Source organism: Protopterus annectens, chromosome 10.part0 (genome assembly GCF_019279795.1).
Source record: "Protopterus annectens isolate FY-2018-M chromosome 10.part0, PAN1.0, whole genome shotgun sequence".
Taxonomy (NCBI): Eukaryota; Metazoa; Chordata; order Ceratodontiformes; family Protopteridae; genus Protopterus; species Protopterus annectens.
In genome coordinates, this window is record NC_056744.1 from 716,809,875 (window position 1) to 716,833,167 (window position 23,293).

The 23,293-nt window shown below is 38.5% G+C and overlaps 1 protein-coding gene across 1 annotated transcript in view; it reads right to left on the reverse strand.

Moving 5' to 3' along the window:
* KANK4 (KN motif and ankyrin repeat domains 4) overlaps window positions 1–23,293 on the reverse strand; it is a 419,388-nt gene that overhangs the window by 272,991 nt on the left and 123,104 nt on the right. The window contains exon 3 of the mRNA XM_044085543.1: window positions 1,489–1,600. Coding sequence (XP_043941478.1) covers window positions 1,489–1,600 — 112 coding nt within the window. The remainder of the gene's footprint in view (window positions 1–1,488; window positions 1,601–23,293) is intronic.

A 23,293-nucleotide genomic window follows, 5' to 3' on the forward strand; every position in this document is an offset into this window, starting at 1 on the left:
CTTGAAACTATGTATCAGCATGCATATGTCCAAAACAGATCTATTACCATCTGTAACATGATGTTCTATAACAATATAATAACAGCCATGAATGAAAAATTGTGCTGTGATGTAATTTATATAGATTTAACTTCAGCATTTGACAGAGTCATAAACAAAACACTGATCAATAAATTAGTACAACTAGGTATTGATGTGCTCTTGATAAGATGGAGAGCTGCATGGCTTACAAATAGGACATGGAAGTATCATACAGCAACTGGACAGGTGAAATCTTTGGTTACAGTCAGGGTGCCCCACAGGGTTCTGTCCTAGGCCCTTACATGTTTAGATTGTAACTTTTAGACCTATCTTTTTCATTTGAGGTGTTCTACAGTTTGCATGCAGATACAGATAGGGCATTTCTGCACAAGAACTTGACTAAATTGTCCACTTGGGCACAGGAGAACAATATGCTGATAAATACATCAAAACTAAGCATATAAGATCTGGGAGACATAAACTGAAAGGTGAATATTTAATACTGCACACAGTGATTGAAACTGTAGACTCATTTAAAGACCTGGATATATGGAGAGATCCAGCTATGAGTTTTTCTAATCTTATCAACCAATTGGGTAATGATAGTTCTAGAACTATAGGTTGTATAAAAAGATTTATAAAGTATAGGAAATCAGAAATGATGAAGTCATTGTTTGTTAATTATATTAGAACCAAACTTGAGTATGGAATAACAATATAGAAACCTTATACAAAAACAAGCATGAGTAAATTGGAAAGAGTACAGCAGAAATATAAAAAGAGCATCCGTGGATGCGAAAATTTAAGTTATTATGAAAAGCTAAAGTATAAGAACTTGTACAGTGTTTCCTATAGATATTTAAGAGCTCTTATTCAGGTATTCAGGGCATTTAGAGGCAACTATCTCTGGGAATGTATGGGATTATCAAAAAACAGTGCAGAATCATCAGACAACCTATGCAGAAGATTCTATAGGAATGAAAAGTGTATTAATTGGATCTCTGAGAGAGCTGCTGATGCATGGAACAGACTACCAAACTACATTAAAGCAAGCAATAGTTTAGATATTTTTAAGAATAACCTGGACGCTTATTATGGGAACAACTCATTTAGTCTACTGGCAAGCTAGAAGGGCATTAATGTAAGTGCTTGAAATATTTGTCTGTATGCGTGAAAAACTAAATGCAAAAAAATGACTACGTTATTAGAAAGTTGTGGTGTGATAGTTCAAGCATATCAAGAAAATTAACTTGAAACTGGTGCAAAAGAATGTGCTACACAGACAGTAGGTGGAAATTCTACCTGAGGTACAATCACAATATTTCTTTAAAGTGAAATCCGACCAGTAATGAGCAAACCACAGTACTTAGAAGTAGCGCACATGGTGATAACCAGCTGGCGCACTCTTATCATGCAGCACATCAAGATGATTAGGAATGCAGTTGCATTTTATAGCGTACTCCTTACCCTCCATTCACACCAACAAACTGGAGATTCTTTTTGGCTCCATTTTCCCCATTACTGAACTTGCAGTCTTTCTTTTTCATGATCGATTTAAGAGCAGTCATTGGAGATGTCTCTGAAAATGAGTAAACCCAAAATATCCAGTTAGAAGGAGTTGCTACAAGTACTCTCTATGCCATGCAAAAATAAATCAAGCCTATACAGCATAGCCATGATTTTTGCAAAATTTCCCTGGACAGGGTGGTTTCATGATAATTATCTCTATTGTTACAGCTTAAATATTTAAGCATGCAACAGTCTTTCAAATGTCCTTTAATTGCTAAATTAAAGCAGTACTATTACTATGCAGCACTAATTGGAGTGATGTATACCTTGGAAAGACTGCACAACGTAGCAAGTCTTGAAACAGAAACTTGAATGCAAAAATAAATAAATAAATAAATAAATATGAAGTTTAATATCAGGCTCTAGGCACACAAGAGTGGGAGAATATATTTCCATTACAAGAAAATAATTAAGATGAGAGATAAAAATACGAGAAATGGAACTAGGGTACAACTATAAAATTGAAATAAACTGGGTAAACAAATTAAATACAGTTTGAGACAAGATGAGGAAGCTCTTGAAGATTCACTAAAAGAATACAGGGCAAAAGTAATATGCCCTATGCAGACCACCTCAAGACCCTATCCCTGTATTCTGTTTCTTACAGGCTTTTGATGAGAGATCTATGCCTGGCATACAGGGCATCGTCAGACCCCACTCTGATGAACCTCCTGCATATCCACAAAACAAACAGCACCAGAATTGCCCATTCTAAAGACTTAAACCGTGCCTTTAATATAAATAGGACCTGCTGGAGAGATAGGTATATATCCCAGAGACTATCCTGTCTATGGAACAGGCTCCCCATCCATGTGAAGCAGAGCTCCTCCCTAACCCAATTCAAGTGCAACTTGGACAAATGGATGGGAAACCAGAAATTCATCCCTGGTTTGGCACCTATTTCTCTAATGGACACAGGTAACCTGTAAATGGTTCATCTTCCAGGCCCATGCTTACACTTATCAAGGGTAGTAGAACTTGTCAGAGATTTGTGATGCATGGCTAGGCTTAAAAAGGACCTTGTGGTCATTAGCCTAGTAAACCCTATGAACCTATAAACCTAAGAATTTGAAGAAAATGTATATAAAGATATTGAGCATACTAGAAACCATTTTACAGACACATAAGATGTGGTAGGAATAAAGATACATAAATTGATAACTGGTGTGTAGATTCTAAAGATGATTCTTAGACACAACACATTATAAAATATATTTACAGATCTTACACAAAACAGTTTTACTCCACAAAAGGGGTGATAAATTTTGCTAGCAATACCTGGGTAATTTCTGATACTGAAATTAAATGTGATTATATTGAAAAAGGACTATGCAGGCTGGACCCAAAGAAAGCACAGGATCAGACAGAATTAGTAATAATGAGAAATCAGAAAACTTTAGTATGAACTTATAATATTGTTATGTCTGTCAAGCTATAGGTCATTTAAATTTGGGAAGACTCCTTAAGATTGCAGACATGTACTTATTAAACCTATTTATTAATTATTACATCTGTTACAGATAGGTCATGTCTGCAGAAGAAATTGAACATTAGGGCACAGGAGAATAATATGCTGATAAATATATCAAATACTGAGAATATGTAATTTAAGAGACAGACTGAAAGGTGAATATTTAAAATTAGCACACAGTGATTGAAACTCTGGACTCATTTAGGGACCTGGGAATATGGGTAGGTCCAGTTTTTCTGATCATAACAAGACAGGAGTCTCTGTGGACTATGATGTTTGCAGATGACATTGTGATATGTAGTGAGAGTAGGGAACAGGTTGAGGAGACCCTGGAGAGGTAAAGATATGCTCTAGAGAAGAGAGGAATGAAGGTTAGCAGGACTAAGGCAGAATATATATGTGTGAATGACAGGAAGAATAGAGGAATGGTGAGGATGCAGGGAGTAGAGTTGGTGAAGGTGGATGAGTTTAAATACTTGGGATCAACAGTTCAGAGTAATGGTGAGTGTGGAAGAGAGGTGAAGAAGAGAGTACAGGCAAGGTGGAGTGGGTGGAGAAGAGTGTCAGGAGTGATTTGTGACAGACGAGTACCAGTAAGAGTGAAAGGGAAGGTCTACAAGAGGATAGTAAGACCAGCTATGTTATATGGGTTGGAGACAGTGGCATTGACAAAAAGGCAGGAGTCAGAGCTGGATGTGGCAGATTTAAAGATGTTAAGATTTGCACTGGGTGTGATGAGGGTGGACAGGTATATTAGAGGGTCAGCCCAGGTTGGAAGGTTTGGAGACAAAGCCAGAGAGGCAAGATTACGTTGGTTTGCACATGTGCTGAGGAGGGATGCAGAGTATATTGGGAAAGAGATGTTAAGGATGAAGCTGCCAGGTAACAGGAAAAGAGGAAGGCCTAAGATAAGGTTTATGGATGTGGTGAGAGAGGACATGCAGGTGGTTGGTGTGACACAGCAAGATGCAGAGGACAGGAAGAAATGGAAATGGATGATCTGTTGTGGTGACCGCTAATGGGAACAGCCAAAAGAAAAAGAAAAAGAAGAAGAAAAAGCTACTGGTTAATGATAGTCATAAAGTTATACACTGTAAGAAAAGATTTATAAAATGTAGGAAATCAAAAATGATAAAATCATTCTTTGTAAATTACATTAGATCCAAAACTAGAGTATGGAATAACAGTATGAAACCTTATAAAAATAGCATGCATAAACTGAAAAGAGTACTACAGAAATATATCATGGATGTCAACGTTTAAGTTATTAAGAAACAGCTACTTCTGGGAATGTTTGGAGTTATCAAAGAGTGGTACAGAATCATTGGGCAAACTGTATAAAAGATTATACAGGAATGAGAAATGTACTAATTGTTTCTCTGAGAAAGTAGCTGATGCATGAAGTACACTATCAAATTATAGTAAAGCAAGCATTACTTCACATATTTTTCAAGAACAACTAGTATACTTATTATGGGAATGTTTGTTTTGGAATATTGGCAGACTAGGTGGGCATTATTGCCCATGTCTGAAACATTTGTATGTATGTATGTATGGATGTACGCATGCATATATCTAAATGCCATATGGAGAACTGAAATTTATGAAAGCTAATTAAGGAAATGGTTTTCCTAACCAGTGGAGTCAAGTTACTGTAAAAAATATAAAAAAGTTCTTACTGGAAGTTTATTGTGTTAAGTACCTATCAAGCCACCTAGTGTTTTTGATACAGTAGTATAGGTTTAGGTCTCCAGAGCAGGTGTTTGCTTTACCACTATTTCTGTTTAGGTGAAATAGTTAAAAGAGTGCTGAGTTACTCATAGCACAGAAGGCTAAGCACAGATCATCACTTTGGAGTATGTATGACACTGAGATGAGTTCTTGGGCTTTTTACTTTGTTACAGTAAATAAGAGTACTGAGTCACAAAGTCTTTTTGGTGAGGAAATATTGAAATCTTTCAAGCTCCTACAGCTGCTTAATCTAGCGCATACCAAAGGGGACATGATATTCAATGAAAGGCCGAATAAGGTATGAGTAAAGTGGGTCTGTAACTTCCTTGGATCTTAAGAATATATCTCTAAGTAACAGTTTTGCAAAGCAGAGAAATTTTCTAACCAACACATAGACATGGTGGTTAAAGGAGAGTTTGTTATCAACATAGGTACCCAACTCCCTGACGACTTTGTCAGATTTAAGTGAAATATTACCTACATGACAAGTAGCAGTGATGTACGATTACTATGCTGCATTTCTTGCCAAGCTCAAGTCCAGTTTTGTAAACAATTTACTGATGTAGTTAAAATAATATTTTCACGCACTACTACAAGCTTCTGCACTTTCTTTCTCATTTCCTACTATTTATTAATCTGATAGGCACCATTCATTTTCACACTGTTTAACATCAATAGATGTTTTTTTTTTACATTTTCTTTTCTTAATAGATTCACATTTGTTGCCAACATTAGTGAAACACATTAGAGTATGTTTCTGGTATGAAGTAAATAGCAAATCATTCTTGATTTTTACGTTTAATTCATTAACTTCATCTGTAAGTTGTATTGAAACAGAATCATTCCTTTTAATTAATAGTCTCAGTTTCAAAATCATTTATATCATACAGCTCCACAAACTCTTTGTAATATCCGGAGTCAATGTCAATTCCATTCGGAAATTTGTTGTAGCATAAACCCTTTGGAATTATTTTCAGTCTCAAAACATTCTCACAAGTGGCTGCTATCTAACTGTAAGCTTCAATTGATATTCTTTGAAAACAAAATAAACAAAGCACTTTTACTGTTTATTAAGAGCAACAGGCTGTATTATATGAAGTTAAAAAAAACTGCATTATTCACATTTGTATTTAGATTTATGTTTGCATATTTTTATATACTATAATATAGATTACTTACCCTTATTGTTTCATTTGTTAAATATTTATGATGAACGTCTTGGTAATTAGAAGTGGTGCACTGTTTCGTTAAATGGCAAACATCAATTTACACAACTTTATTCAAGGAAGTGCAAATAATCACTTCCTGTTTTGTTTGTGAGGAAGTCCTTGTGTGATTACTTTTTAGGAGGAGGAAAGTACAAAATCTTGCAGTAGTATGTTAAAACATTTTAACTACATTAATAAACTGTTTACAGAACTGGACTTGAGCTTGGAGATTCCCATTGCTTTTGTGCCTTGTCTGCTCACTGTACACACTTATTTTGGTTACTAGTTTGGTGTGTGTGCATTGGCCTGTTCCCTTGGACTGTTGCATTTCTTGGTAATGAGGGCCCATCATTAACACACCAAACATTTGCCTGGTCTTACCCATGTTGGAGAATGAGATCTGATAACTGTCCCCATTTTGCAATCATCTGCAAATCTGATTAGCAATAGTCCATTAATATCAACTTTCATGACAGAGAACTATATATCAGAGAGGACAGACACAAGAAAGAATGCTGTGGAGTACCACGGTTCCTACTCTACTGACTAGAGCAAACAGCCTCAGCCTTAACAGAACTGTACTGTCAGGTAGCTGATTACTTATCCAGAGAATAATGCACTATTTATGTTATTTGGGTATGGAGAGTTTGTCAATAATCCCAGCATGGGGGATAGTACTCATGACCTTGGCAAATTCCCAGTAGAAATCACAGCTATTTTATGTACTTCCTGAAATGTCAGCCTCCTGAAATGTCATCCTCCACCTGTTGCAGCAATTTTCTCTTGCATCTACATTTTTACTGACACTACCAAGGAACAAAAAACTATACCACTTCAGCTTTGCTTTCTGAAGCTTGGCTGGATATTCATAAATATAAACATCTGTTTATTACATTTTGATAACTATGCAGGTATGGCTAGACCACAGACATTTTTATGTCTAAAACGGGAAGAATGGATTTAGCAATGAATCAAAGTTTACGTTAAACTTCTACATGAACAATAAGATCAGTTTGGTTCTTGGCTGGGATATACTCTGTGCAGAGTCTGAACATCATCCCTGTGCTCAAGTGGGCTTTTAATGCATGCTGCAGTTTCCTCCTACATCCCAAAACTATGCTGTAGATGAACTGGTGTTTCCCTAAATTACTCAAAGACTCTAATACTAGCAATATTCATGGGATATGTGACATCATTAGGCATAATTGGAGAATTCTGATGACCGATGAAAAGATGAGGATGATAGTGGGAGATCGGCCAAATTTTGGCTTCAGAAGGAATAAAAATCTGAAAGATATTCTGAGCCATGAGTTAAAGGGAGATCAACAGCAAGTTGTGAATAAGAAGGGGACTAGACTCTATGGGTCCTGTAAGGCCTGTAGCTACATCAGGTTCAGTATTGATAAACTAAATGCAGTGATAGAAATACACAATTTCCCATAAGAGCATAACACTTACAGCTTCTAAACCTGGGACTGGACGATATGCTTCACTCCAGGTCCCTAAATGAGTCTTCACACTAACCACTGTAGAGCAGTGGTGTCCCAGTTCTAGTTATCTGACACACTCACGCTTAAATGTCTGATATTCACACATAACACACACTCCTGGGAAACACACACACTCTTGGGAAACACTGACACAGATTTACCTGCTCTGTTTCTTTGCCAAAATTACAAGGTAATGGCTGCCACGAGTCAAATACCACAACACCCTTCAAAAGGGGTGTTCAAATATATTGAGTAAAATATATATTGAAACAAATGGTAGCATGTAACCCAAACAGTAAGGCTTTTCAGAGTGGCCCTGATATCACAATAGGCATAAACATTCTCAAGTTATTAAAAATACTCGCGGTGGTGGTGCTGCAGTAGCATTGCCCATAAAGGGAAGACATCTCTGTTCAATTCTCAGCTAGAGCATCTTCTGCGTGGAGACATCCGTGAAGGCAAACTTTGAAGGTTGTGCGTCAGGGCTGGTAAGGACACTAAAAATCAACTACCAATCATTCTTCAGCTATGGTGAAACCAGGAAAAGCCAAACCCTCAGATATGCTCAGAGTTGGTTCACAACAACAAAAAATACACTGAACCCACAGATATTGCTAACATTCTGGCTGACAGGTTCAGTGCAAATTTCTCGCCTCCTTCACCCCCAAAGAAGAAATACTTATCCCAGCTGAATGTAATCTCCCTGTCATCTCAGATGTCCAAGTGAGAACCGCCCTAAACAAAGCAAAAAAACACAGCATCAATGGGACCTGACGGTATCCCAGGGTGCGTGTTACGTGAACTCCAAGAGGAGCTAAACCCACACATAAAAATGCTATTTAACCTTAGCCTTACTTCGGGATATGTACCTGAACACTGGCGTACAGCAACAGTGGTCCTACTCCACAAGGGGGGTGCCTCTACAGACCCTGGAAACTACCGCCCCATAAGCTTGACTAGCCTGGTCTGCAAAGCTATGGAAAGAATCATTATGGAACTCATAAACGGGGTCATAGGGGACCTACAGACGCTTGACCTCACCCAGTTCGGCTTTGTAAAGGGCAGATCCTGCCTTTAAACCTGGTTGACTTTTTCGAAACAGTCACTAGAGCCATTGATGAGGGCAAAGCAGTCCATACAGCATACCTGGACTTGGCTAAGGCCTTCGACACAATACCCCACACAGGCATCATAGATAAGCTAAACAGCTTAAAAGTAAACCCTTATGTCACTAGATGGGTTGCAAACTGGCTAAAGGACAGAACCCATAAAGTTAAAATCGTTGGAGCAATGTCAGACTCAAAGCCAGTCACAAGTGGTGTCCCTCAGGGATCTGTCCTGGGACCCCTCTTGTTCGGCATTTATTTCTCAGATGTTAAAGCAAACATGGGAGGGCTGTGGCTGACAAATTTCGCAGATGACTGCAAACTAGGCGCCACAGTCGATACACCAGCAGATACACACATCCTACAAAAAGGCCTAACTGAAACGGACAACTGGTGCCGTAGTCATGGCCTTAAACTAAATGCCAAAAAATGTATAGTCATCCCTTTTGGAAAAAACAAAGTACCCACAAATTATCACATAGACAGCAACCCACTGAGTATGGAAAAAGTAATCAGAGACCTAGGGACCCAAGTAGACAGCGACCTCTCATTTGACACCCATGTTGCCAAAGTGGTTAGAAAAACATTCTACCTTGCACACCTCATCATGAAGGGTTTCACATCCAGATCCAAGGATGTCATTGTACCCCTATATTCCTCCCTCATCAGACCCATGATTGAGTACAATGCCCCATTTGGTATGTACCTCACCCGGCACTTGAAACAGCTGGAGAGACCACAAAAGTACCTCACCAAAAGGATCAAGGGTCTCCAACATATGTCTTATTCTGCTGGACTAAAGAAACTTCAGCTCTATTCAGTAGCATACCACCTGCTCAGAGGTGATCTCTGCCTGACGTACAAGGCCATGTCCAATCAGGATCTGATGGACATGCTCCACCTCAAAAAATCCAAATCCATCAGGACCACGAGAGCTAAAGACTTAAACCTCGGCACAAGTATGAATAGGGCATGCTGGAGGGATAGATTCATAACCCAGAGGCTTCCCATGCTTTGGAACAGGATCCTAGTTCATATTAGGCAGAGCCCCTCACTGACTCTCTTCAAGAGAAATCTTGATGAGTGGATGGGAGATCGTAAGTTTACCCCAGAGGTCACATCTGTGTCACTGCTAGACAGGGGCACAGTAAACTAATTCTATTATATAAGGGGACCTTCACTGTGTCACTACTAGACAGAGGCACAGTATTCTAGATTTATTCTGTACATTTTTGTACCATTTCATGGGGTGGCAAAAGCCACATCACTATGGCTAGGCTTACAAATGCCCCAGGGCAGATAGCCTAGTACTATACTATGAAACTATGACCTTGGCAAATTCCCAGTAGAAATCATAGCTATTTCATGTACTTCCTGAAATGTCAGCCTCCTGAAATGTCATCCTCCACCTGTTGCAGCAATTTTCTCTTGCATCTACATTTTTACTGACACTACCAAGGAACAAAAATACTATACTTAGTACTTCAGCTTTGCTTTCTGAAGCTTGGCTGGATATTCATAAATATAAACATCTGTTTATTACATTTTGATAACTATGCAGGTATGGCTAGACCACAGACATTTTTAAGTCTAAAATGGGAAGAATGGATTTAGCAATGAATCAAAGTTTACGTTAAACTTCTACATGAACAATAAGATGACGGCTGCTTCACAGCGCTTGGCTCTCCAGTTTGGTTCTTGGCTGGGATATACTCTGTGCAGAGTCTGAACATCATCCCTGTGTTCAAGTGGGCTTTTAATGCATGCTGCAGTTTCCTCCTACATCCCAAAACTATACTGTAGATGAACTGGTGTTTCCCTAAATTACTTTTAGGTGTGTGAATCATGGCACAGTGTGAGTGTGAGAGAGAGTGTGTGTGTATGTGTGTGTGTGTGTGTGTGTGTGTGTGTGTGTGTGTGTGTGTGTGTGTGTGTGTGTGTGAGTTTGTGTTTCTGTCAAAGACTCTATGATACGTATACTAGCAATATTCATGGGATATGTGACATCATTAGGCATAATTGGAGAATTCTGATGACCGATGAAAAGATGAGGATGATAGTGGGAGATCGGCCAAATTTTGGCTTCAGAAGGAATAAAAATCTGAAAGATATTCTGAGCCATGAGTTAAAGGGAGATCAACAGCAAGTTGTGAATAAGAAGGGGACTAGACTCTATGGGTCCTGTAAGGCCTGTAGCTACATCAGGTTCAGTATTGATAAGTGATTGGCTGTCATTTCATTTTATATTGAGTGCATTGAAGTTAGGAATTTTATCTGACAAAGGGCAATGCCCGAAAGCGCTCATCTTTTGCTGACATATTTTTGTTGATATTTTATTGTTTTATTAATATGTTATTAAACGGTCACTTTTTAGTGGTGGTTTGCTGCAGTTTCTTCTTTTTAAAGACTGTGTGTGTGTGTGTGTGTGTGTGTGTGTGTGTGTGTGTGTGTGTGTGTGTGTGTGTGTGTATATATATATATATATATATATATATATATATATATATATATATGTACACACACACACACACACACACACACACACACACACATATATATATATATATATATATATATATATATATATATATATATATATATATATATATATATATATGGGTCCACTTCACATGACTGAAAGCTCAAAATACTGAAATTCATTTGACTGAATTTCAGAATGCTGAAAACTTACAATGCTGAATTGCAAAATACAAAATGTTAAGCCACATAGACATGACGTGTGTTTGAACATTAGAAGAGAGATGAGGGCAGAGGTTATGATATGGATGCACAGCATTATTTATGGGAATACAGAAGAAATGGAGTTACAACTTTGGAAGTGAGGGAAGTGAAATGAGTGCTAACTGGAAAGGGGCTGCTCAGACATACTTGGGATATACTGCTTTATGGAGATGGTGACAGACCCCCCTCCCCCCCAGATGCAGAGCCACACTGTATGCCTCAGAGCAGTTCAGTGATGACTGACACAAAACCATGAAAAATCAGGTCAGCTTGACACAGACTAGCTGCAATGCTGGAACAGATCAAGATACAATGGAGTCTCTTCCACTAGCATCTTTCTATGTTTGTTGGTCTCTGTCCAGCTTGTTAGATTTATGTATCACGCTTAGTAACTGATGGCATTACAGAAGTTTGAGGTCTGGTATCCCATGTTGATATATTCTATTACTCTTTTATATGTTGACATTCTTTTTGAAATGTGTTAACAAGGACATACACTAAATATTCATTGTAATTTATTGTATAGTATCGACACTGCCTGAATAATATTTTTGTCCCATGTTTTTCCAGCTTTTAAATTAATTTTTAAAAGAAAGTTTCCAAATGTTGTATTTGCTCTGGTGTATCTATAACCTATCTCTGTCAATCAGCTTTTCTTCAATGTTAGTCTGTCACAGTTTGTCTAATTCCCATTGACTTGTATGGATAATATTGGAGGTGTACTGCAGTGGGATTTTTACTTTTCCCCACAGTAATACAACAGTACAGTTGGTAAATACAAGGCTGGGTAGAGAGGGGCAAAGTCCCAAACATGGATGATGCAGGAGTGCTAACTTACTACAAAAAATATTTTTCTCTTCTTATACTTAAGGTGCTATGTATCTCAATATAGAAAATAATCGACGAAGAATGACTAGCTGTGGGATGAGTTGATCAAACATGGGAAAAGTGTTTGTTCTACCAGCTGTACAACACAAGTTTTCAAACAGAAGATGATCAAAGAAAGTTTTAGTTGACAAATAGTTATCAACTCTGCAAGGCTGTAACATAAGCAGAATAACTCTGGGAGTCACAGTTTCCAGTCCTAGTATTTTTACTGTAATGAATCATTGTATATTTGAAAGCCCTACGCCCTACTAAGTGTAAGTTTTAAGACTACAGAAGATGACATTTTATTCGGCAAGATGAATTAATGAAAAATATAAAGGAACAACAGTGTTTTTTTAACTGAAGAGAACACATCACAGAGACGTGTTAATCCAATCTATCCAGCAATAAACATGGCTACTTTGTGACATGTTTGGTTTAGTATGTAAACATGTGGTGCAACAGTACCCAGGTCTGCACAACTTAGTAGGGAATGAAGAAATCCACTTTACTGCATGTCGCTGTTTCAATAGTTACCAGGTTTGAGGAGTCTGCACTCAATAACATTAGGTTTTCATGTTTGGACTGCGTAAGCTACCATATAGAAAATAAGATGTTGCTAGAAAGTAAATGTGATTTGAGTAAACATTTGGTAACTTGGACTGCACTTTCTTACAAGAGACATCATTTCCATTAGTTGTAAGTGTCTGCTGATGGATGTAAGCAATCTAATGTACTGCAGCAATATTAAGTTCTGGTACAAAATGACACTCAAGTACTTCATTTTGGGGGTAGCTTGAGGAGGATTCTCACCTTAGGTGTTTAATGGTATGACATATACATGAGACAAGGACCAGGACATGCTTCCACAGAAAAGTAGTTTTACCTTGGAGACATTAGGAATGATCACGCTATCTTGCAGTGCATGGAAATCAGACTGTAACTGAGTGCTGGTATCACTTAGTGCTGTATTATTCTGTTTGACAAGCAAAAGACAGCATTATTTGCATACTGCAGTCCACAGCACTGAACTTTATGGTTCCCCTACCCAAACGCAAAGAACAATTCTTTGGCCTACTGTACATCACAAATTACAAAAAGGAAAAGGAAAAAAGAAAAAAAAAGCAACTGTTTTTGAATGGGGAAAGTCCTCACACCTCCAAAATTATACATACCAACTCCAGGGTCATATCACAGTGAAGAAAAGGGGGGAGGGGAACAAAAAATTTACTACCAGCTTTTACAATAAAGTATAATATAGTGAAAAATTCACCATGATATTAAATTCCTGACATTCATTTGCTCAGTGAACAGAGCCAAACAAAAACATTGGAAAGCGAAATTTTACAATACCCCATTTGATAGCATTTTCTTGTAGGCACTTGTTTTCCACATTACTATCTACAGTCATGTAGATATAGTGGGGGGAGTGCAGCAAAAGCCCTGGGTACAAAATTTTACAAGGGCACAATCTACCATTGGATCCCAATTTTTAGTGCACACTGGCTTTTAAATATTTTACATGCTGGTACTGCATTTGTGTTCAAACCTTAGTGCTGAATCAGTCCGTGTGTGTCTAAACTATAGTGACTGCTTGCTACATTAGTTTTCTTTTTTTAACTAAAACCCAAGTGCTATAGCATTCCATTTATGGTATAAACTCTAACAATTTGTAGCAAACAGTTTGCTTGTTTAAATGAAAAATGGATTTTTGTTTATTTTTTTTAAACTATAACCTGGCTGCTGTAGAAACTGTTTGCTGCAAATGTAGCAAGCAGATTGGTAGATTGCTACAGTTTAAACAAAAATATATATTTTTTCATTTCTTAAGTGCCCTATTGGTCTGTGTTCAATGTGCATAAACTGTAGCAACTGTTTGCTGCAAATATAGCAAGCACTTTGCTACAGTTTAATAGGAAGAGGGTTTTTTTTTTTTTTACTATAATCTGAGTGTTATAGCACTCTGTGTGTGGTATAAACTGCAGCAACTGCTTGCTACAACTTATACTTTCCTGCTGCTATTGTCTTGCTGTTCCACCCACAGCACTAAGATTTCCACCCCTACTGAGTTGAAATACATGCCTCATACATCTCTTAAAAATCCTTATTTGTCCATTCAACTGCCCCATCCAGACACCTAATTATGCACATCCCCCAACTCTATACCCTCCTTTACACACTTTTCATTGCATGTCACACCCACTCTGACTTGCTTAAACTACCAACCAATCCCTTACAGGACACTCCATTAAAGTACTGAGATTCCTCTATATGTTCACCCTTATAACACTCCTCCTGCTCCCATGCAGCAACATTGAACCTAACCCTGGCCCAATTCTTTCATCTTGTGTCTTAATTAACGTCTATAGCATCAAGAACAAAACAGACATACTAAACAGCTTTTTCATCCACCACTACCTTGACCTCATAACTATAAGAGAGTCTTGGCTCAAACTCACCGATCTTTCCCTCCAGCACTTCTTCCCAGAGTATGACTTATTTTTTAACACCTTTATAGAATTATTAAGTGTGACAACAGACAGACTTATGTTTATATAAAAAACAATCAAACCATATTAACAAGTTCACATTTACAAGCATTATACATCACATACATTTTTTATATATTCTATAATCATTATATTACATAAATTATTCAATTCCTGCTTTGTTGTTGTTGTTGTTGCTGTGTCTTTTGGCTTTTCCTGGTTAGGGGTCGCCACAGCGGAACTCCGGTCCGCTAATGATTTGGTAGTTGATTTTTATGTGCCGAGTTACCAGCCCTGACGCACAACCTTCAATGAAGGTATGCCCATTCACACATGTCTCCACGCAGAAGATGCTCTAGCTGAGAATTGAACCGGACAGCGTTTTACTGTGAGGCGACAATGCTACTGCAGCACCACCACCGTGAGTATTTTTAATAACTTGAGAATGTTTATGCCTATTGTGATATCAGGGCCACTCTGAAAAGCCTTACTGTTTGGGTTACATGCTACCATTTGTTTCAATATATATTTTACTCAATATATTTGAACACCCCTTTTGAAGGGTGTTGTGGTATTTGACTCGTGGCAGCCATTGTAATTTTGGCAAAGAAACAGAGCAGGTAAATCTGTGTCAGTGTTTCCCAAGAGTGTGTGCGTTTCCCAGGAGTGTGTGTTATGTGTGAATATCAGACATTTAAGCGTGAGTGTGTCAGATAACTAGAACTGGGACACCACTGCTCTACAGTGGTTAGTGTGGAGACTCATTTAGGGACCTGGAGTGAAGCATATCGTCCAGTCCCAGGTTTGGAAGCTGTACCTGTTGTGCTCTTATGGGAAATTGTGTATTTCTATCCCTGCATTTAGTGACACCCCTTACTGGAGACAGTGGTGAGGATTGAGACTCCACAGTTACTGCCCCAGGGTAAAGAGGGATCACCACAAATTGGTGGCAGGGGTGTGGGATTTTAAATGAGCTTTAGAAGCCTGTGGGTAGTCATCACCGAGATGTGCACTCTTGACAGCTACAAGATAAATATACAGTTTCATTGTCACAAAACGTTTCACTCATTTGTTAGTCAATTTAGTCAAGGACAGCAGGCAAAGATTTCAGCAAAGGATTATAGCAACCTAACCAGGAACAGTTGGCCAAGGTGTGCAAAGCCAAAGAACTGGTGCATGCCAACCTAAGAAACCAATCATTTCAGCCTTAGTCGCAGCTGCAGAGCAGACAAACAGCTCAGAATTTATCCAGTTTGGTGCTGGGTATAAGCAGCCTTCAAAGACAAAACATTTCACCTTTTCCTCACAAGACTTAAAAATCCATTTGGAGTTAAAAAAAACTCAGACTGGAGGCTGAAAAGAAGCAGTGTCACTAGGAACTGCAATGTTTGGAGGCTGAGAAGCGTGAAAAGCAGCATCAGCATGAACTGGAGACTGAAGAAAGGAAAAGAAAAGCAAAGGCAGTATAAACTGCAGCATTTGGAGATGAAAGCTGAGAAAATGAGAGACAGATACAGCACAAAAAGGAACATCTAGCCCTTTGAGAGGGTCATTGAGGTAACAGGAAAGGGAATGATTGAACCCCAGAAGCCACAAAGGTCAGAAAACTTTTCCTCAGTACACGGAGGGAGATGACTGATAGTTTTATTTATATATTTGAGAAGGTATGTAAACAGTATAGTGTTGATCAAGGGCTGTAGGTATGGTTCCTGACCCCCTTACGCCATTGGTAGAGCTGTTAATGCAACTGCTTAACTATCTGATAGTGACTCTTTCAATTACGATAGTGTAAAAACAGAAGTTATGTACTCACCATAACGTTCCATGTTTGTAGTCCATCTTGCCCTTGTCTTAAACTTTATTTCTCCTCCAAAACATTTATGCATGTATTGTTCCCACAATTCCCATTTCTTTTGATGCAATTTACTCCTATCCCTTTCTAAAGATCCCACTTCCTATTTTCTTTTCCCTGTTAGAATATTTACTACTTCAAGTATAGCTGGTTAGATTCTGATTTCCATTTTCAACTAATTGCTTTTTTGCCAGCCACCAGGATTAAACTGAATAAGACCTTACTATGTCTAGGCAATTCAGATCCTGTATCAAAACTAAAAAAAAATAATAATTTCCTTAGTTACACTCATTTGATTGCCCAGTATTCCTGACAGAGTACTCTGTAGGGAAATGTTAAATCTGCCAACTCACTACACTCCCAAAACATAAGTTCCCAGTTACCTTTTTCTTCCCCACCACACCTCCATCATTTGCCATCTACCTCAAGAAAAATTCTTTGGGGAGTACAACTATTATCTTGATGGGAGGCCTGGTTCTACATCTGGCAGTGGAACACTAATGTTTTTTTTAAATCTAATTTAAATGTCCAGCTCTTAGCTCAAAGAAGCACTACCTAGGACTCTCTTCTTAAGTGGCTCCTCCTCCATATGCCTTCCCCTAACAACTTTCATATTTATCTTGCCATCACTTAACGCTCTCCTCCTGTATCATTAGCTAAATTCAAAACCCTTCTACTTGAAATTATGGACTTCAATCTCAACCTTCTTGATTCTAATCAAAACAGTATCTTGGAAGTCCTTAATGACTTTAAACTCACACAACTGCTTACAAAACCCACCAGACCAAACTTTAACTCTTTTCATCACTCGCTTTTTGATCTTATAAATAATCCTAATGTTATTTTTCAGATTCTGATTTATACCCTTTCCTTCAGTGACCATTGTCCAATCAGCTTCAGTATCTCTCACCACATAAACAAAATCCTTCCCACACTCTTACTGTTCCAGAACAAATCCCAATCCAAAATTCTTAAACTAAAGACAATTCTTACCTCATTAGATTGGGCTCCTACTCTCTCTTCTACTGACCCTGATCACTGCATCCTCCTCCTCCTCACAAATTCTCACTAGCCTCAAGGATCCACTCTTTCTTAACATCACATGACTCTATAAACCTCCAAAATCAACTGGTTCACATACAAACTCAAATGCCTCCTTAGTCTCAGTAACAATACCTGGCATACATAGAAAAACAACCCATCCCCTACCTCCAGGGAACACTACACAAGCAAATAAATAACAGGCAATCCTGTGACATAAATGTCACATTATGAAAAAAGCATCAGTCATCTCTTCTCAACTCACAAAAAACAAATCTGAACAAAAGTCAACCACCTGACAGGCTGTACTAATCCAGCGAACACCCATTCCTCTTCATCTCATCTCACATGCACCAATTTCAGAGGTCACTTCAGTATATTTCTCATTCCTGATTCCAGTAGTAAACCCACTTACCTCTAACCTCTCTTCTCCCCCATATATTCCCTCTTTCCATCTTAAAGCAGTCATAGCTAAGAATATGGTTCCACTACATGAAGAACTAAAAACGGACTCACATTTTGATACTGGCAATCTTCTCCCATAGTTCATATTCTTATGTAAAGACTTCATAGCCCCCGCCCCCTCCATCTTCACATTTATAATCTCTTCCTAACTCAAAACCTCACGTCCGAGATCTGGAAAACAGCAATTGTTAAACCCCTCTCCTAGAAAGCTGACCCTTCCAATGCCACTGACTTCCCGTCCCATCTCCATTCTTCCCATACTTGGGAAAATCCTTGAAAAATTAGTTTACATTTAATTCACCCATTACATCTCCCAGTATCATCTACTATCCTTAAAATGGCATGGCTTTTGAGCTGGCAGGAGCACTTCTACAGCACACTGGACACTTACTGATAATGTCCTGTTGACTGTGGACAAAGACCTCCCCACTGGAACCATCTTTATTGCCTCAATAGAGCTTTTGATGTGGGTGACCATAGCATTCTGTTAGATCACCCCACTGAAACTGGAATTAACCCAGATACAGCACCTTGATTTATCTTTTTAATCAGTGCTTCTTTGTTCAGTTTCAGAAACACCCTCTCTTCTTCCGCTACTCTAACTAATTTAGTCCATCAGGGTTCCATTCTAGCTCCCCTTCTTTTTTTCCATTCTCATTAATACATTACTGCTCGACCTTCCTCACCTGTCTGTCTTAGATTATGCTGACAACATGGTCGTACTTCATACAAACCTGACCTACTCATCCATACAGCAACAACTACAAGCTGACTTCCTTTCTCTTATCAACAACAAAAAGCTAATTCTGAACACTTGCAAAACTAAAACAATGTTGTTTGGTACCTCCCCTAAATGGCACAAAAACTCTCAGTGATTTCTTATCCATGACCATCTTGACAAACCAAATGATTAAGTCATCTTCAAATACCTTGGTATGGGTCTTGATCCAACACTAACATTTCTCCTTTACCTAGAACAAATATGTAAGAAAATAAATTCATGCCTATTTTGGTTACAGAAAATTTCCACCTTTCTCTCCAGACCAACCAGGAATACCACAGGCAAAGGTAATTGATTAGCACAGCTTGAATATGGACTTCCACTGGTTGCTGCAGTATCCAAGGAAAAATTTTGGCACCATTCAATTAGCCTCTCCCCTATAAATAAGCACCACCTTTAATAAAACCTGTCCAACAAGTGCTGACTTGCTTCTTGGATCCCAACTCTACAAACTCCTTAAAAAATAGTCCTGTCCTTCCCTTGTTTTTTAACCTCTTCAGACACCTCCCCCTCCCCAAGTTACAATCTAAAAAGTCTTAACCACTCTGGTTCACATCTTTAATGCCCCATAACCAAACTTCATTGTAGTAACCATGTCTTCCCTGTTCTAGGCCTACCTCACAGACATAAGGTATGGGGTTTGAAAAGCATGGCTAGGCTTAAAAAGGCCTTCTGTGTGCACTAGTCTAGTAGTCATCAATGAATAATCACCTATGAAGCTTTGTGCTATCATGAGTTGAAAGTCTGTAATATAAGTGCATATCTATCTATATATATATATATATATATATATATATATATATATATATATACATACATACATTTTTTTGGGGGGGTGAGGGTTGGTATAATGGCTAAGGTGGTTACCTCATAAACACAAAGTTCAGGATTTGATGCTCACCTTTGGTCACTATTGGTTATACCTATCTCTGTGGCACAAGGTGTAAGTGTAGTGAGTTTAGATAAAAAACACATCTGATTAAGAGTTTGAATCTAGCTAAAGGATACTTTTGGATCTGAGTGGTTGGTATAATGGTTAAAGTCTTTACCTTACAGACACAAGGTACAAGACTTCAGTCTCACCTATGAAAGGGAAATTGACTAGACTTAAAATGGTCCACAATGGCAGCTAGCCTAGAATTTAGGGGGCTGAGGGTTGGTATACTGGTTAATGTGTTTGTCTTTTAGACACAAGGTAAAGGGTTTGATACTCACTTTTGGGAAGCATGGCTAGGCTTAAAACGTCCCCCTGGGGTCATTAGCCTAGTAATCACCTATCTCAAATCTGAATCAATTTGGAAATGCCCTCCCTCTGCACACATCATATACACCCACACTCTCCTCTTCACTAAATAGGTGCCTTTATCTTCCTCACACTATTTCCCTACACTAATATGTGACATCTCATCTACATTGTACGTACTGTATGCAGTTAATTTCTGTGTGGCCTTACCTTACATTTGCTACCTTTTATTCTTTGTACTCTAACTCTTCACTGTTTCACTCAGTACTTCTTCTTCTTCCTCCCTCCTTACTCTGAACAACCCTTCCTACTGTCTCCTGTACTGTGTACTTTACTATTGTTACTGTAACTGATTTATTGATATCTTCACACGGTTTGTTTGTATTCATAATACTTCTTGTTAACTTGCTTGTCTACTGTCATGTGCATTTGCCCAGTCTGAGACTGAAATATGTCCATTTGGATTAGTGCTTTATTCCTATTACCAAACTCAATAAATTAAATAAATGATGTGAAAGTGAAATTATCACTTGTATTAGCAGGGGGAAAGTTCAGATAATTATTATACATGTTTCTTGCTTACAGATATTTGATCCATTCCAACACAGCAAGTGTGAAGATAAAAGCACTGGGTTTATGGTGGTTTAGCATATGATGAGATTTACAGTAGAACTGCCTGTGCTAACAGTTTGAAGAGCAGATTTATCTTCCATTTGACATAAGCTTTCCAAGCTAGTATTTGTTTGAGAAGTCTGCATAAAATGATAGCATAGTATAATTTCCTGCAACTGTCAATATTTCCTCAGTAAAAGCATATAAACATAAAATAGAGTTGTGTTCAGAGAAAACATAAAGCACCCTTTAAAATAAAACTATTTCCACTGGAAATTACTAATCCTTCTGCGGGGTTAAACAATGTTTCCTCTTTTAACATGTCTACCACAACAGGGGGTAGACTTGCTACAACTTGCACTTGTCTGAAGGCAGTGATCAATGCAGAATACACTTTAGAAAGTTTAGCAGAATACACGTTAGAAAGTTTAATTTTACCACAGTATCCCATATTTAGATTTAACCATGTAAGCTCCATGTCGGCAAAATCCAAGAAGGATATGACTGTTTTTCACATCTAAACATTTTATATATCTTTATTAAGTTTTAAAGGCAATTTATATTAAAAAATAATATGTCTGAAAAATGTAGTTGACTTAATGACAGAAAATTGTTATTCATAAAATAAAGTCCATAAAAAGTTTTTTTGTTATGCATTACAGATACAAAATCATTTTCAGTGACTATAAGAACAAAATATAGAAATATTTTCACCAAAAATAATGACCTGGACAAAGACAGTGAAACAACTAAGGTTTCTGAATACTTTGCTGGCTTTGACTTGTAAGGAAGGAAATACATACCACTAACTGTCACAGTTAAGCCAAACCATAGGCTGATAATTGATATAATGAGATAGGTAGTATGAAGAATTTGACATCCGCCAAGTCTGGAGAAAATAGGTGAAAATCCATTAAAATATGTTAACTGAGTGAGCATAATGACTCAGCACTCACAAAAACAAAACTGAAAGACATTTCATCCTTATTCTGATAGGAAACTATGTAAACAACCACCACTGACTACGCAAACAAGACTTTGGTTCTGACGCATACTGATTGCAAAACGATACATAACCTACCATACCTAACCTACCTGCTCTGCAAATTGTAGCATGTTACAGGCCACCCTCACAAACTCAGGAACCTCACATGGCCTTCCTGAAAACACTAGAGGGGATAAATGTATCACCAAACACCATCATACTAGGTGACTTCAATTACCCTAATATAGACTGGGAACACTACTCAAGCCCAAACACCCTAGCCCAAAAGTTCCTGGAATTCATAAACTCAAATGCCATGGAACAACTAGTCACCATCCCCACAAGAGGAGATAACATACTTGATCTCATCATCACGAACATGGGAGCACAATGTTCAACACGGAGGTGTACCCCTCACTGGTGAGATCAGACCACAAACTAATCTCGCTGGAGGTCCTCATCCCACCCCACCTGAAATAAAAAGACCACAGTAAAGAACTTCTCAAAGACTAGTGTGGTCTCCTTTAAGGCCCCTGAATCACTTACAAATGCCTTCTACCAGCACCTGCAGGACTGCATGGATAAGGCAATCCCAAGCAAAACAAAGACTCTTTGTACCAAAGGCAAGCGTCCAGTCTGGTGGACCCCAGCCATAAACAAACTCTATAACAAAAGGAGGAAGCTACTACAAGATAGAGCAAAATCCTTAAAAGGTAAGACACCCTTGATCACTATAAGTAAAAACTAAGAGCTCTCATAAAATCATCCAAAGCAAATTTAAAATAGCTAAAGACTCAAAAGACAATCATAAGGCCTTCTTTAGCTATGTTAGAAACCTGGGAGGAAACTCCCAGATATGCTCAGAGCTAGTTCAAAATGATGTGAAGATTACTGATCCTACAGACATTGCCAACATACTGGCTGACAGGTTCAGTGCAAACTTCTCCCCCCAAAAGGAGAGATATCTATACCAAATGATTGCAGCCCCCAAACATCTCCAGCCCAAGTGAGAACTGCTCTCTCCAAAGCAAAAAACACAGCATCCATGGGACCTGATGGTGGCCCGGCTGTGTGCTCCATAAACTCAATGAGGAATTAAACCCACAGCTAGGACAGCTGTTTAATCAAAGTCTTACCTCTGGATGCAACTGTGGTACCACTTCACAAAGGCGGTGCCTCCACCGACCCTGGAAATTACCGGCCCATTAGCTTGACAAGCCTTATCTGCAAAGCCATGGAGAGGATCATAATGGACCTCATAAATAAAGACATAGGGAATTTGCAGACTTTGGATCCAACCCAGTTTGGCTTTGTCAAAGGCAGATCATGCCTTTTAAACTTGGTTGACTTTTTCGAAGCAGTCACCAAAGCCATTGATGAGGGAAAGGCAGTCCATACAGCCTACCTCGATCTGGCTAAGGCCTTCGATACAATACCCCACTCAGGTATCATTGAAAAACTCATCAGCTTAAATGTCAACCCATACATCACAAGATGGGTTGCAAACTGGCTGAGTGACAGAACACACAGGGTCAGAGTTGCTGGCGCCATGTCAGACTCAAAGCCTGTCACAAGTGGTGTCCCACAGGGCTCAGTCCTGGCCCACTCTTGTTTGGCATC